The sequence below is a fragment of the Polistes fuscatus genome, unplaced genomic scaffold (genome assembly GCF_010416935.1).
Source record: "Polistes fuscatus isolate 324 unplaced genomic scaffold, CU_Pfus_HIC Scaffold5, whole genome shotgun sequence".
Classification (NCBI taxonomy): domain Eukaryota; kingdom Metazoa; phylum Arthropoda; class Insecta; order Hymenoptera; family Vespidae; genus Polistes; species Polistes fuscatus.
The window spans coordinates 5,054,833-5,070,352 of NW_025113129.1; the positions used below are offsets into that span (position 1 = coordinate 5,054,833).

The 15,520-nt window shown below is 27.1% G+C and overlaps 5 protein-coding genes and 1 long non-coding RNA gene across 6 annotated transcripts; 3 read left to right on the plus strand and 3 right to left on the minus strand.

Moving 5' to 3' along the window:
* Positions 1-597: 597 nt before the first annotated feature.
* Positions 598-4,942, minus strand: LOC122522520 (gamma-tubulin complex component 3 homolog). Its single transcript, XM_043643716.1, is given in 11 exon segments — positions 598-946; positions 1,080-1,340; positions 1,448-1,587; positions 2,036-2,249; positions 2,349-2,553; positions 2,657-2,849; positions 2,925-3,427; positions 3,487-3,904; positions 3,998-4,130; positions 4,284-4,450; positions 4,657-4,942. Coding segments are annotated over 11 exon segments (2,490 nt in total). The 5' UTR covers positions 4,736-4,942; the 3' UTR covers positions 598-769.
* A 380-nt stretch (positions 4,943-5,322) lies between these two features.
* Positions 5,323-7,984, plus strand: LOC122522474 (dual specificity mitogen-activated protein kinase kinase 6). The gene is made up of 7 exons (XM_043643645.1): positions 5,323-5,428; positions 5,640-5,832; positions 5,930-6,095; positions 6,236-6,472; positions 6,895-7,074; positions 7,162-7,379; positions 7,471-7,984. Exons 2-7 carry the CDS (start codon positions 5,768-5,770, stop codon positions 7,613-7,615), a joined length of 1,011 nt encoding a protein of 336 aa, XP_043499580.1. The 5' UTR covers positions 5,323-5,428; positions 5,640-5,767; the 3' UTR covers positions 7,616-7,984.
* A 682-nt stretch (positions 7,985-8,666) lies between these two features.
* LOC122522489 (phosphomannomutase 2) lies at positions 8,667-10,564 on the minus strand. Its single transcript, XM_043643665.1, has 5 exons — positions 10,067-10,564; positions 9,731-9,812; positions 9,393-9,587; positions 9,062-9,329; positions 8,667-8,978 (listed from the first exon to the last, which is right to left on the minus strand). The coding sequence occupies exons 2-5, from the start codon at positions 9,788-9,790 to the stop codon at positions 8,725-8,727; spliced, it is 777 nt and encodes a 258-aa protein (XP_043499600.1). The 5' UTR covers positions 9,791-9,812; positions 10,067-10,564; the 3' UTR covers positions 8,667-8,724.
* On the plus strand, positions 10,285-10,642 carry LOC122522551. Its single transcript, XR_006305092.1, has 2 exons — positions 10,285-10,367; positions 10,564-10,642. It is a non-coding gene; the product is annotated as an uncharacterized LOC122522551 (long non-coding RNA).
* A 293-nt stretch (positions 10,643-10,935) lies between these two features.
* On the plus strand, positions 10,936-12,348 carry LOC122522484 (beta-1,3-galactosyltransferase 6). Its single transcript, XM_043643657.1, has 2 exons — positions 10,936-11,802; positions 11,876-12,348. The coding sequence occupies exons 1-2, from the start codon at positions 11,168-11,170 to the stop codon at positions 12,159-12,161; spliced, it is 921 nt and encodes a 306-aa protein (XP_043499592.1). The 5' UTR covers positions 10,936-11,167; the 3' UTR covers positions 12,162-12,348.
* Positions 12,349-13,363: 1,015 nt separating this feature from the next.
* LOC122522490 (inhibitor of growth protein 5) lies at positions 13,364-15,130 on the minus strand. Its single transcript, XM_043643666.1, has 4 exons — positions 14,439-15,130; positions 13,858-14,310; positions 13,597-13,775; positions 13,364-13,501 (listed from the first exon to the last, which is right to left on the minus strand). The coding sequence occupies exons 1-4, from the start codon at positions 14,473-14,475 to the stop codon at positions 13,400-13,402; spliced, it is 771 nt and encodes a 256-aa protein (XP_043499601.1). The 5' UTR covers positions 14,476-15,130; the 3' UTR covers positions 13,364-13,399.
* Positions 15,131-15,520: the final 390 nt, after the last annotated feature.

Here is a 15,520-nt window from a genome sequence, read left to right on the forward strand (position 1 = left end):
GAAATAAAAAAATTTTTAGTAGCTCTTTATATACACATACATATACACGCTACACACGCATACACACTGAATAGTTATATTATTCTCATTACTACATAGAAAAAATATCTCTACGGGTAATGTATACAATAACCCTTAAAGATAAATCTAGTGTTTATTGCGCGTGTGTATGACCTATGTTGTTCTCCATATTAAATATGTGTATGCAAGCAAATGTCATGTATGAATTGTGCTTTCAATTATGCGTAGGAAGATCTATTTGTTAGTCTATAAATACTTATAAAATTATAAAACAAAAAAAAACATTAATTAATTTCAGTAAAATAGGCTGATTTCATAAAAAAAAAGAAAACAAAAGATACGTTACAAAAATTAGGCATTTGTATCTCTAATTTTGTCAGATAACAATCATAAATGTACAAAACACGTTTATATTACTTTGTATTAACTATATGAGAAATATAAACTTCTTCTTTATTAACTTAAGGAAAGAAAAATATACTAAAATTTGACATTTCACGCATATTCTACAAAAAAATAAATCATTTCTATAAACAATTTTTGTTGAGTATTCATTAAAATTAGTCTTGGGCAATATTTAATTCAATTAATAATTCAAGTTTTACTTACATTAATATTAATCATATGACATTATTAGTTTAGGATGAAATATTGCCCAACAAGAAGTATTAAAGTAATATATATAAGTATATTTAACAATCACATCTTGAGTCTAAAAATCTTTCAGTAAATCTCTTGTTAATAATCTTCATTTAGCGATAAGGAAACTTTGATCACTCTGCCTTCGATGCTGATATGTCAATGGCGCAACTAATCGACTATCTTTTCTTTTGTAATATTCATTAAAATCTAGTCGTACGCTGAGTAATTGCAAAGAAACATCTTCTGCTGAGGCAAGCATTAATAGAAATTTTTTCACTCTATCCTACAAATTAAAAAACATATTATGTTTAAATAAAACACTTGCAGTATATGTGAATAACGAACAATACATGATACTATAAAAGTAATCACAATTTCCTCAATCTATGGTATATTTTATAATTGTAGATTATTACCTGATAAGTTCTGTACAATAATCTTAGTTGAATAGAAAGAGTATTCAAATATTTTAAAAATGCTGTTTGTCGTTCTTTGGTATCTATATCACTTGCAGTACTTCGTCCCCATGATTTTGATTTTTCACTTATGACTTGTGTAAAATTTTCAGTAGATAACTTTGCTTCGTGTTCTTGAGTAGCACGTATAAGAAATGTTTCTACAAGATTTTGTAAATCTAGAATTGGACTATACACAGAACGTAGATGATCCATTAATTCCTAATACACATAATATATATATATATATATATATATATACATATTTTTTTTTTTAGATTATTTTAATTATATAATTTATTTATATTGAAATAGAATCAAATAATTACTTGAGATTTTTCGTCTAATAAGATACCACGTCTTACTGCATCTACGAATTGATTATGAGCAGCTATTATTTCATCAAGTGACGATGCTTGTCCAAGTTGTTTATTAAATGCATCCCAAGAACACTCAATTACCTAAAATATTATATTTATATGATAATATAACAAATGATTAAATTTCCATTCCAGTTTAAAATCTTTTACATGTATATATGTTACCGGAAAAGTAGGAAATTCGGCATTGCCCACAATATATGGCGTTTTTAGGCAATGTAGGAAACAGAAGAATTATTACGGACTTATCGGGCAACAGACACACAACACACATAAAAGCGAGCATGGAACGGGTTTTTGAGACTGTACGTGCCGCTATACTACGCGCTATACTATACTATGTTATGTGTGTATACTGTTGCCAGATAAGATAACAATTCTTATGTTTTCTTCGTTGCCTAAAAACGCCATGAATTGTGAGCAACACCTAGGCATTGCTAATAATGCTGGTATTTCCCACTTTTCCGGTAACATGTATATATATATATACAAGATTATAACAGGTTCACTATAAAAATTGTTAGTTTTACCTCAAATAAAAATAATATTGCAATTGATGAACCAAATGAACCATACTGCTTGTAATAAGATGAATTTGATTTTGAATTGGCAAAATTTCGGGCATTTTTCGAAATATTTTAGCCGACGTAATTTGTTGCTTCCATATTGCAGATAATATTGATTCCATTCGTTTAGCTCTCCATAATGCAAAAAATACTGTTTGATAAGTCTGACTACATGGCTCAAAAATCTGGATTAAAAGTAATGTAAGTGTACAATATATCTTTATAAATTAATTATTTAAAATCATATGATATATTCTCATTTTTGATAAATAATGATTACTTACAGTCCCTATAGGTCCATCAACATTGTAATCCAATATAAATATATCCCATCCCGTTTCATTATCCGAAGGTCCTAATAATCTGACATCCAAACGTCTTTGTACATCTACATCCTCTAAATTTGTACTTGTTGCTCTTATAGCTGTTTCTAATATAGATGATATGTTATGTGGATATAAAGAATTTGCTGGCTTGGCTAATTCCGGTCTAAACAAATTATTTTTTTTAATTTTTTTTAAATGAAAATTTTAATTATGATAAAAAGATATATTAGAAAAATATTATTTTAAAATTAAATAAATGTTATTACTCTAATAAATGCATGAGATGTTGAATAAAGTGTCCTTGGCCAAGTAATAGATAGCTTTTTATTCCTTGTAAGTGATCAAGAAGGTGACATTGTTTAGTTAAAATTTCAACAACTCTTGTAGATGTTTCTTTATAAATTACATCCATTATTGTCTGTAAACGACCATCTGGATCCATATCAAGAAATATCTCAACTGCTATAAATAAACAAACATTGTTTTAAAAAAATAAAGAATAAATGTGAAAAAATAACATGAAATAAATCAAACCATTATATTGGTCTTCTATATTTTTAAACATTTCTGTTTCTCGACCTTGCCATGGTGAAAAGTCCTTACATACTTCGCGTAAAAAATTAATACTTTTTCCTGTTCCTAATATCATTTTTGCTTGTCCTTTAGTAATAAAAGAAGGCACCATTGCATTTCTAACTTGATATTTTTCATGCCACATTCTATCTCCAGCTACATCTGCGCATGTTTCAATAAAAAACTCATTGTACGGATCATCCAATTGTCCATCCGTGATCCATCTCATTAACATATTGTACAAAGGAACACAGACACTTTCTAAAATTCTTTTCATTAATTTCTTTGCATTTGCATCACCATGATAACTGAACTCATATATGGTTGAAGCTAGTAATCCTCCTTTTTGACCTTGACAAGCTCTGGTCACGCTTGCTAGCCATTTCAAAGTTTCCAAAGGATCGTATGCCCAAATATGTAAGTGTGAAAGTGTAATTCCATAGTAACCCAGTTGATTTTGCGCCCTAATACAAATTCAGTCATTTAAAAATTACATGACTAAAAATTTATAAAACTTTATTACCTGTTTACTTCTTCCTGCATTATAGCAATAAACTTATAATATTCAGATAATTCTTTTTGCAATACTGCAACAAAACTTTCAGCAACTCTGCCGATACCAGCAGCAGATATTCTTTCCACACTTCTACGTAAAGTGTTATACAAATATCCAAGCTCACTTAATCTCAAAACAGCTTGCTTTTGTGAACTACTGATGTTCACTACAGGATCGATTTGAAATCCATAACTAGAGTCTAATTTTAAAAATTTCCCTTCTATACCTTGGAAGCAATATATTAAATCTTGTATCAATACATCTTCGGAAACATATTCTTCTCTTAACATATTGTTTTGATTTATAAGAGAACCACGTAAATTTGTATCCATAGTATTTAACGAAATCACTTGTCCCTGATTCCATGACAACTGAGATGGTTGTCCTAATTACAAACCATTAAACAATTGCATTAAAATTTACAAAATCAATTTGTAAAAGATAAGATAATGATTAAAGTATATATAAATTTAATTACCGCTAACAGACACAATAGGAGTATTCAAACTAGGTTTTATGTCTGGAAGAGAAAAAAGCTTATCCCTTCTTTGTTCGGTTGTTTGATTCAGATTAAATAAAAATACTAAAATGCTTATACGGTTTCTCAAGGGCTATACAACAATAATGATTATATAAATTAATTTATATGTATACATTTGTAAATACATTTAATATAAGAAATAGTTAAAAAAGATAATAATAGATAATAGTTCAAAGATACTAATAACAAAGTACCAAATTTTAATTGTAAAGTGTTCAATTACCCCGGTTCTCAAATCATTGTGCAATTTATCAAATCTTACTGCATCTTGTGACGACAATTTACTTCTTATAGAACTGGCAATCAATATTTCATCTTCCCTCAACGTTTCTATTCCCTGAATAGATGAAAATAACTCCAAGGAGAATCTCATAAATCTTCTAATAAGTTCTGTAATTAACATAAACAAATATAAAATAATTTTCTTTATAATGAACATAAATAATAAAAATTGTAATATAGAGTTATTAAATTATTTTAGTTTAATATAAATATTAACATAAACATGTTAATAATGGTAATAATATAATATAAAGAAAATTATGATAATATAATAACAATATTAAATTAAATGTTTACAATATTATGGGTCTAACCTGGCTTCTGTTCCCCAAAAAATGAAATGACCATTTTTTGAACAAGTTCAGCAACATTTTCTTCTTCTGAACCATTCATTTTGAAAAAGAAGAAAAAAAATAAAAAATTAAAATTATTAAACTTGTGTAATTAACAATGTTAACAATGTAAATGTTATTTGTTTATTTGGCTATTGAAAGATACAATCCAACTAAAGACTTCTCTCACGCGCACAAGTGCGTTATTAAAATCAAAATAATGGACTAATACGTGTTATTCTGAATTACAAAGATTAAATTTATCAAATATATTAACTATAAGAAATAAAGAAAAGAAATAACTTTGAATGAAGAGGAAAATGTATTAGGATAATTTTCAAAAATAACAATTATGAGTTTTGTGACATTTTTAAATGTTACTAATATTCCCTCCACAAAAGTATTTTTAAATCAAAATCGGTAATCAAGAAAGTTTTATATTTATTTGATGCAAGTTGGTAATGGTTGTTTGTGTTTCCATTTTAAAAAATACGCCAGTAACATGCAATTGTACAAAATTTGTATAATATTATTTGATAGGGAATTTATGTGATTAGTAATCTTTCGTGAGTAATCTAATCAAAATAATGTAAAACGTAATATATTGGTAAAAAGTCAAAGGTCAATTATCGTAAGTAATTATTATTATGGTAGCACTGATCTGTGTGAATATCTTCAGTCTGTCATTTAAGTTTGTGAAAAACTTCATATTTGGGCAAAGGGGTTCTGGAATTTTTATTGTTACCCCGCTTAGGTAACGTAATGTTTCTTCTCTAGGTAGAATTAACAATGGATTATGCTTTATTGATCGAAATAATAAAAAAATCATACTTCTCTGCAATTGTCTAGTTTCACCAATGCATTAAGATGATATTTTGTATGAGAAATAACCTAACGTCATGTCTATATTATAAATGATGTTTCTACATAAATTTTTAATATTATTTCTCTTTTTATTTTTACAGATGATTTATATGTTAGATATACAAATTAATGTGTTCTAATGAAAATAAACATGAATTTTACTTATTTGTAAAACTCATTTAAATTCATTGATATACAAAAGCATTTCTTCAGCGTAAATTAAAATATCATGGCTTTTAGAAAAGGAAAGCGAAACTTAAAATTGCAAGTTTCTGATGAAGCTCTTGCTCCAGTGTATGTAGTAATATTACTAGAAACTAAATGAGAAAGAGATATTTATAGCAAACAAACAAAAAATATCAATTTATATAAAATTTATGTTTTATTATAGGACACCTCCAAGAAATTTAGATAAAAGAACTACGATAACTATAGGTGAGAAAACATTTGTCGTTGAGGCTGATGATTTAGAAACGTTGTGTATACTTGGACGTGGAGCGTATGGTGTTGTCGATAAAATGCGACATAAACAAAGTGGTACCATTATGGCAGTTAAGGTAAAGGATAACTAATAACTTATTTTCATTGATATATTTTTCAACTAAACAAGTTTTTATATTATATGATAAATAATTTAAGATAATTTATATACATTTATATATATATGTGTATATATATATACATATATATCATACAGAGGATAACTGCCACGGTCAACACTCAAGAACAGAAACGTTTAGTTATGGATTTGGATATTTCTATGCGTAGTTCAGCGTGTCCGTATACTGTACAATTCTATGGAGCATTGTTTAGAGAAGGCGATGTTTGGATTTGTATGGAGGTGATGGATATGAGTCTTGATAAATTTTACACTAAAATCTACAAACATGGACATTCAATTCCAGAAGATATCTTAGGAAAAGTGGCATTTGCTGTAAGGATTACAATTTCTTTAATTATTTAATCGAATGCATTTTACACAGTTCTTTCTATTTGTATACATATCAAATTAATAACTTTTTAAAGAGAGTGTTAAATTGAAAATTAGTTTTGGTATGTTTGTGTTGAAACTTTTAATACTTATCAATAGGGCCTAGATATGGTATATGCAGTTTATAGCCAGTTGTTGTTAAGACAGTGCTCTCATTCACACATCCACTTCCATTGCTCCTTTTCTTAAACCTGATGTACACTGACGCTGTAATAGGATGAGCTGGCTGAGTTAATGAAACTGGATAAAGGCATGAATGAACGGGTAAAGGGATGCATTGGTGTAACCTTTACTCATTGTTAACATCAAAATTGTATGCAAATTTATTGATTAAATCATTTCATCATTATCTTTTATATTTACAGGTAGTAAGCGCATTACATTACCTCTATTCACAATTAAGAGTTATACACAGAGATGTAAAGCCCAGTAATATTTTAATTAATCGAGAAGGGGAAGTTAAAATCTGTGATTTTGGAATTTCTGGCTACCTCGTCGATTCCGTTGCTAAAACTATAGATGCCGGCTGTAAACCATACATGGCTGTATGTTTCCATCTGTTATATTATTTCTATTTTATTCTTATTTAATATATTTTTGTACAATATATTCTTTATTATTATCTTTTTTAGCCAGAAAGGATAGATCCGTCAGGAAACCCTTCACAGTACGACATCAGATCTGATGTCTGGTCTCTAGGAATTTCTCTTGTCGAATTAGCTACTGGGAAATTTCCTTACGAGTCCTGGGGAACACCATTCGAACAATTGAAACAAGTTGTTAAAGACGAAGCACCAAAATTACCTTCTGGCAAGTTCTCATCTAGTTTTGAGGAATTTATTAACAAATGGTAATTTAAAATGAACCTGATTATAATTATGATTCATTCAAAATCTATGCTACACCGATATATAAAATTTATTCAATCAATAACTTTTTAGCTTAATGAAGGATTACACTGCTCGTCCAAATTACAGTCAACTTCTGGAGCTTAGCTTTATTAAAGAACATGCAAAAAAAGATACCGACGTTGCTGAGTTTGTCGGACAAATTTTAGATTTACCCGATCTTGAGCAGCTTGCATAGTATAAGAATTACTTATATAGAGTTTATATTGTAACTCTAATGTACATTTGTACTTCACAATGAAGTCATTTAATTTTATTTTTTGTTGCGTCCCATTATACGAGTCAAATTATTCAAATTATCCAATTTGATTTTAAAGTAAAAAGGTAGAAAAATACAATTTCTAATTATTGAATCATTCTCTGTATTCTGATTATACATTTATCGATCCATATTAAATTATACAGTAGTGGATCAAGACATGTAAATATTAACAAATATTTTCTACACAATCTGATAATACAAATTTACAACCTTATATCAACATTTTTTCCCGCATAATTAATGGTAAATTATATTCAACCATAATATATCAGTTTTCTAAAGCAATCTGAAATTCATTGTACCTTCGTGACAAACATTCTTTCTTCGTGACAACCTCTAAATAATTAATAGTACTTTGACTATAATAAAGTCGCTTGATAGAAAGAAAAAAGAAAACTCTTAGAAAATTCGTCTTCATAAATCTTTAATAAATGAACATCGTGTGCATTATTTAAATTATTTCAAACCGATAATTCTTAATTATAAAATACTTGTGTTAGAATGATAAAATCTAATATACTTTTTTTTATACATACTACATAAATAATTATAAAATCATTAGATTTTCAATAAATAATAATCTATATATAACAGGCATACACACATAATTAGGTCGTAAATGAAAATTTTTATTATTAAAATATAATCATTCTTACTTAATGAACTTTGTATGTAAAACATAGATTGTTAAAATTTTCAAACAAGTACATAAATTGTATATTTATATTTTAATACAATTTGGTGTATATACACAATATAGGAGATATGTTTTATTTAAAATGTGTGAAATGTATAACGACAATGAATAAGTTCTTTATTTATTATCTAATTCCTTTTTAAAAAATAAATTAGAAAGAAAAGTTTTATATATGAAATATATTGGAAAAAAATCTACATCATTAAAATATTAACATTTTCTTTATATCGAAAATGTGGCATATGTATAAGGCATAATATTTAACAAAACTTTAACATTTACAACAAAAATTTATATTAACATACGTACAATTTAACTTACGACATCATTAACGTATTGTTACTTGTTCCTTCTTTTTATTTTCTTTAACAAAAGTCAAAAGAATATTTAATTGATTAATTGTATCCTCTGGACCAGTTACACGATGTCCAATGGTTAAGTCACTTTCATAAATTTCATGATCATTGCCACCGAGAGCTGTTTTATCACCAAAAAAGTGTATTTCTTCGTAGCCTTGTACGTGCCTTAAACAATATGTTTTATCCCAACCAACAGGAAAGACATCAAAAGATATTTGTCCACCTTTTAGATTGAAAAGTAATGCATTATATAATAAATATTTTATATTAAATTAAAAATACCTAACATAATTAAGAATAACTTGCCTATGCTATATGTTAAGGCCAAGTTAGGAAACTCTTTTTTAAGTGCTTGTATGAACTTTTGGCGCACATGATTTTCTATGTCGTATTCATGAAATTGATTTCGCTCTTCATCTGTACAATTACGTCCCACTGGTGCAATGTTGAGCATACCAGTTCTAAATTCTATGAAAGTTCCACGTTTAAATGGTAATTTCAATTCAGATATATATTTTAAAGTGAAATTGATTAAATCTTGCAACAAATCTTCTCCGATTATACTTTGAATAGTCTATAGGAAAACATTAAAATATCAATATAATATATAGTTAACAAATAAATAATTAATGGATACCTGCGATGGTAATAATTTGCCATCCTTGTAAGCAACAAGTCCATTTTCAGCAAATATATATTTATATTTATCAAATATATCTTCACTACCAAGTTGTTCCTTGATCTTTTCCAAATCCGATCCGCTAACTATGGCAATATCAAATTCTTTTTTCAATACACTCAAGAGAAATTTTTCAACATTACTTTTTATTGGCTAGAAATAAATCATAAGCATATTATTTATTAGAAATAAAGAAACGAAGAACAAAAGAAAATGAAAGAAATATTTTTAATAATAAACAACAATACGAGGAATATGAGGAATACAATTGTCATGTAATATTATTAATATCATACTTGTCTTGGTTCAGTTAGTGTGCCATCTATATCAAATAAACAAATGATTTTTTTCGACATCTTAATAGTTTCTTCTAATTATCTGGAACATGTGTACGTGTGACATGTAAAAAGAATAATAATAAAAAGACAAAGAAAACAAATGTAGGTGTACAAGTAATACATTTATAAAGCGCAAAAACACGCCCGCGAATATCAGAAATGATTAAAAGATAAAGCAGAAAATGCAAAAATAACAATTATGTTACAATATTAGTACAGTTAAGACAGACAAATCAATTTGTATTACCGATAATATAAATATTCCAATAAATAATATCGAAAATAAGATTTTACCGTATCCTCTACAAATAGTCACGTCACGCTGAAGCTCAAATCGAAATTGTTTGAAATGTTTCTTTGAAGATTTATAAGTATTTCTTTGGGTTATTTGTATTAATCTAATCACGTAATGGCGATAATATGTAGACCAATAAACTTCTTAATTTATTATCTCTTAATTTTCAAAAATATCGTAATAAAATCTTATTTAAAGAATGTCAGTACATATATATGGAAAGAAAAGTGTCCATGTTTTCACGTCTTTCTTATATCATCACATGTTACAACATATTTCCAAAGTAGGAATTTACATAAGGTATGCATTATCTTATCAGTTACATTTCATGAATTTCTACCAACGATAAATGGAGTGTCATTTTAAAAATTTACATTTTTAAATTAATCTAGTTTTTTAACTCAACCCAGATGCATAAACTAATTTCATATAATTTTAGAAATAATTAATTATTCTTTGAAAATATATTAATTTATGTATTAATTTAAAAAATAAGAACGTGATGGCAATAAGATGGCTTTTGTAAGATAAATTTGATGGTAAGGAAAAAACCTTTAATTAAATACCTTTGAGAGGGAAGAGAAGGAAAAAGGTATAATAAAATATTTTTTATATATAAAAATATATATTTAAATCTAATTGTTGTTCCAACACGTTAAAATATAGTAGCATATTTCACTATAATTTAATAAATATATTAACACCGCAATAATTAACAGTCAAATTGTTAAAAGTAACAAGCAATTTATTTTGTTATTTCTGTTGATTTTTACAATCAGTTTACAGGAGGATATGAGATCTTTTTTTAGCTTTATAGTATCTACTCGGACCGTTTGATGTCGCCACATTCGTGATAAACGTACCGCCGTCTGGAAAGTCGACCTGAAGTTTTGAATTATACTGTCAAAAAGATAAAGTAAAATGTAAAATTTGACGTTTCTTCTGCTAAAATAATTTTTATTATAAAAACATGAGAGAAAATATGTTATTGATCTTATGTGTTATTTTTAAATGAAACGCATGTCGTCTTTTCGTCGCAATGTAAAAAATAAGTTCGTAACAATGTTAACTAAACGTATCATTTAAGAATCAATATTCCTATGTTACTTGTCACACTTTCATTTCTTTTTTTAATCGTACATTATTTATCATCTGCAAAGTGTTCATCCAACGATAAAATGATACAAGAAAAATCCAAATTTAAATTAATAATATTAATATTAACGAGTCCAGAAAATTTGGAGCAAAGGGATACTATTAGAAAAACGTGGCTTTCTGAGAAGCATGCATCAGTTAAGCATCTTTTTGCAACGGGAATATATGATATTTTACCGGAACAAAAAGATACTTTACTCTCTGAGAAACATAAATTTAATGATTTACTTTTATTACCAAAGCTGCAAGATTCTTATGGCACTTTAACGAAGAAACTTCTTTACTCTCTAAAAGATATTAATAAGGATTACGATTTTGATTATTTACTTAAATGTGATGACGACACGTATGTTATTGTACATAAAATATTAAGGGAATTGGATAAATGGCAAAACAAAGGTACAAAGAGAGAATTGTATTGGGGCTTCTTCAATGGTAAAGCACAAGTTAAAAGAAGTGGGCCGTGGAGAGAAATGGATTGGGTTTTATGCGATTATTATTTGCCATATGCATTAGGCGGTGGATATCTCTTGTCGTACAATCTTATTCAGTTTATTGTTAATAACATGGAAATTCTTAAGTAAGTATTTCATGAAAATGAAATATTAGAGTACTACTAGAATAAAATATATATTATTATACCTTTTTTTCAGGCTATACAATTCAGAAGATGTGTCTGTTGGATTATGGCTTGCACCATTAGCAAATATAGAAAGAAAGCATGATGTACGCTTTGATACAGAATATAGATCACGTGGTTGTTCTAATCAATATATAGTTACGCATAAACAAACTATACGAAACATGAGAAACATGTATGAGTATTATCAAGCTTCTGGAGCTCTTTGTCCTAAAGAAATTAGAAATCGTATGAGTTATAGATATAATTGGACTGTACCACCAAGTCAATGTTGTACTAGACAAACAGGAATTCCTTAACATAATATTCCTATTAATATTCTTATTGTCCTATTAAGAGTTCTAGTCTCATAAAGCTATCTCTTTTAACTTTATTTTATTAATAAAACACTATACATATTATACAAAACAAAATCAACACAGTATGCGATGTTAACAATGTGTTACAAGATATGTAATTTAATACTTGATTAAAGTTTAAGACATATATTATTAGTATTTTTTAATATAATTCAGCTACTGTTATAGCAGTTGTATCTGTACATAGTTACTGTAAATACTTTGTAGTAGAGAATTAGTAATTGACAATTTCTATTTATATGCGTGTAAGTGAAATATATTTTCTATACTTACACTATTTATTTTTATTCATTTACTTGGCACTACTTGTGCCAGACATGCAATCTATAAAATATGAGAAAAAATAGCTATATCATCATTTGTATGCATATATCAATTTCTCGGCTATATTTTTATCTTTTAATGAATATTACCTCATTTAAAATATTTTACAAAAATGGAGAGGATAAACGAATCAAAATCCTTATTTTTGCAAATCAAATATATATATATATATATAATATATTTCTTTTTTTTTTAAATACATATATATATATATATTGTCTTTTAATTTACTTAACAAAAAATTGATTCTAATTAATTTCATATACATTATAAAATATAAAAATTGTATCTACCAAGATATAGAATATAACTTTCAATATCGTATCATAAGAAAACATTTTCATTATAAGCAAATCACAGTTGTTCAAAAAGCGGCCAAAGACAAAGATGTATAATGTATAAGAATTATAGATATATATCACATTCTTAAATATAAATTTATAATTACTTTTATAAACTATAGATTATAAAACAAAATAAGATAATAAAATTATGGCCGGATCTCAAACTTTTATCTTCTGCGATATGCTGCATTTGAGCTCTGTGTTTTCATTACATTCAAAATTAATGAGTCGTTAGAGATTTTCTTAAATTATTTAAACTCTTCTATTTTATTATCTGAAAAAAAGAAAAATACCTAGTTTACTATCTCACAATCATTCATCAATTTTGAATGCAATAAAAATGCAGGACTTTGCATATTATTTTTATACAAATTTCCTATTTTTTTTTATACATATAATTCTCAATTCATCTTTAACCACGATGTTATTAACTAATTTTAGAACTGATGTACGACTGGCGATGTTCTTCCTTTCTTTTGAAGTGTTCAGAGAACTATAGTTCTTTGCTATTTATTTCTTTTTCCTATCTTGTGAACATTTAGGGCAATACCATTTTCCTTTTGGTTTGGTAGTCAAACCAACACAGGCAAAATGGAACCATTCAATAGGACACTAAAAAATAAATGAAATATAATTTATTAAATAATCGATAAGACAGAAGCAAAGGCTACTGCTTATTATTAATATTAGAATAGATTTTAACTTACATCTGGATTGTCACAACCTATCATTTCTCCATACGATACTTGATGACACAAACAATAAGTCGGTTCATTTGGATCAACGGGCATATCCAAAACATCTGCAGAATGGCCAAGCGTATTAGAATCTACTTGAGCACCAGTTCCAACAGCTCCACCTGAAGAAGCCGAAGCAATCGAGCCACCTAATGAAAAATGATGCATGAATATAAAAATCAAATATTACATCATATACATATAGACAATATATAAATACATTAAACATACCCTTCTTTTGTTTCTTCCTAGCACTTTTAGATTCATCTTCGCTACTAGCACCCGCAGTACCCTTCTTTCGTTTCTCTTTCTCTTTTAATTTTTTTCTTCCTTTTTTAGTAGAAGTACTTTCTTCCTGAGCTCTACTATTATTTAATGCTTTATCCTGTATCTCTGCTTCAAACCTTGCAAGATCAGAATCTAATCTACGAATATGTTTATCCACAAGTTCATACGTCTGAATTGCTAATTGAACCTTATCATCGCCATATTCTTTAGCTTTATTAAATAAACTTTGAATATGAGATAATTGTTCTTTTTGCTTTTCTGTTGATTCCTTTTTTATATTCTTCAAATAATCATCTGCCAATTTATCTATCTCTTTCATAAGTCCTTGGGCTCTTGCATCCAAATCTCGCATCAATGTAAAATTTCTTTGTAATTCAATTGGTAAATGTTCTAAACCTATAGAATAAATACCGTTATTAAAGTTTAAACTACTTTGTACTTTTATGTATATATAAAAACAAAAATATATTTATATATACATATCTTTTAATAATTATTTACTTTAATATTTCTCTGATACTTACTGTCCAAATAATGTTCCAAATAAAGTGCAGTAGTCATGTTTATTTTCACGAGTTAACAATACAATATTTTTTTCTTAATTAAAGGTTAATACAAACAAGTTTGGAGATAATGTTTTCGTATAAAATTATGAAAAGAAATATTATAAAATTTTCACACAAGTGAACTATGTATTTGCTATTGCATGAATCTACAAAGCGATGTACAATCAATATTGTCAGAAGTGAGGACCTTTCCCCAGTATTTGTGATTGACTTTTCTTTCAAAAAATGTTTTTATAATTCCTTTTTAATTTTGTTTTGTTTGAATTAATTTAAGGGTCAATATAATAATTAAAATATAATATTAAATGGTTAGTCTGTAAAAACCCACAAAATTTCCAATATTTTACAGGTCCCATAAACATAGAGCTTGGCTCGTAAAAACGTATTAACTTTCTAATATTAAACAAACAAATTTACATTTATAACACAAATTCTTGCAATTAACATGTGTATTATTCACTATAACAATTATAGCGAAACTAAAGATAACAACCTTATCACCGAAAACATTTGTCAATAAAACGTGTTTATGTGGGAATATGTATTAAATTTTTTTTTTCTTAGCTAAAAAATTGCTAAAAAATGTGATATTTGGAAAAAATTAATAATGCATAAATATAAACTAACTTATATACTCTGATGTGTAAAATATGGCTCTGTAATATAATGTGAAAATGAATCAATTAAATTAAGCGGTGAGGATTTTTGTTACCAAGTAGCAATTTTTTTCACCAGTGAATAGGGAGATTTCAAGTTTTAATTTGGCAACATTGTCACAATATTATTGCACGATACTAATTATGGAACGTATAAAACTATGGCGCGAATTTTTAAAAAGTACACTCACTACTTATATCATAAAATTTTTCAAATTATGAGATCAATACAAATTTATGTACACATAATTTATATAAGATGTATTCAAAGATAATTTTAATAATACTTTATATCTTATGTTTTCAAATTGGATTACGTCATACATCAAATATATCGATATAATATCGTTCTTTATGAGAAAATAATCGACAGAATAATACGAA

Coding starts and splice junctions, on each gene's coding strand:
- LOC122522484 (XM_043643657.1), top strand. CDS start 11,168: ATGTTACTTGTCACACTTTCATTTCTTTTTTTAATCGTACATTATTTA. Junction 11,803..11,875: donor AATAACATGGAAATTCTTAA/GTAAGTATTTCA, acceptor CCTTTTTTTCAG/GCTATACAATTCAGAAGATG.
- LOC122522489 (XM_043643665.1), bottom strand. CDS start 9,790: ATGTCGAAAAAAATCATTTGTTTATTTGATATAGATGGCACACTAACT. Junction 9,588..9,730: donor CACTAACTGAACCAAGACAA/GTATGATATTAA, acceptor ATTTATTTCTAG/CCAATAAAAAGTAATGTTGA. Junction 8,979..9,061: donor GGCCTTAACATATAGCATAG/GCAAGTTATTCT, acceptor TCAATCTAAAAG/GTGGACAAATATCTTTTGAT.
- LOC122522490 (XM_043643666.1), bottom strand. CDS start 14,475: ATGACTACTGCACTTTATTTGGAACATTATTTGGACA. Junction 14,311..14,438: donor TTTGGAACATTATTTGGACA/GTAAGTATCAGA, acceptor TTTATTCTATAG/GTTTAGAACATTTACCAATT. Junction 13,502..13,596: donor TAGGTTGTGACAATCCAGAT/GTAAGTTAAAAT, acceptor TTTATTTTTTAG/TGTCCTATTGAATGGTTCCA.
- LOC122522474 (XM_043643645.1), top strand. CDS start 5,768: ATGGCTTTTAGAAAAGGAAAGCGAAACTTAAAATTGCAAGTTTCTGAT. Junction 6,096..6,235: donor GTACCATTATGGCAGTTAAG/GTAAAGGATAAC, acceptor TATATCATACAG/AGGATAACTGCCACGGTCAA. Junction 7,380..7,470: donor GAGGAATTTATTAACAAATG/GTAATTTAAAAT, acceptor ATAACTTTTTAG/CTTAATGAAGGATTACACTG.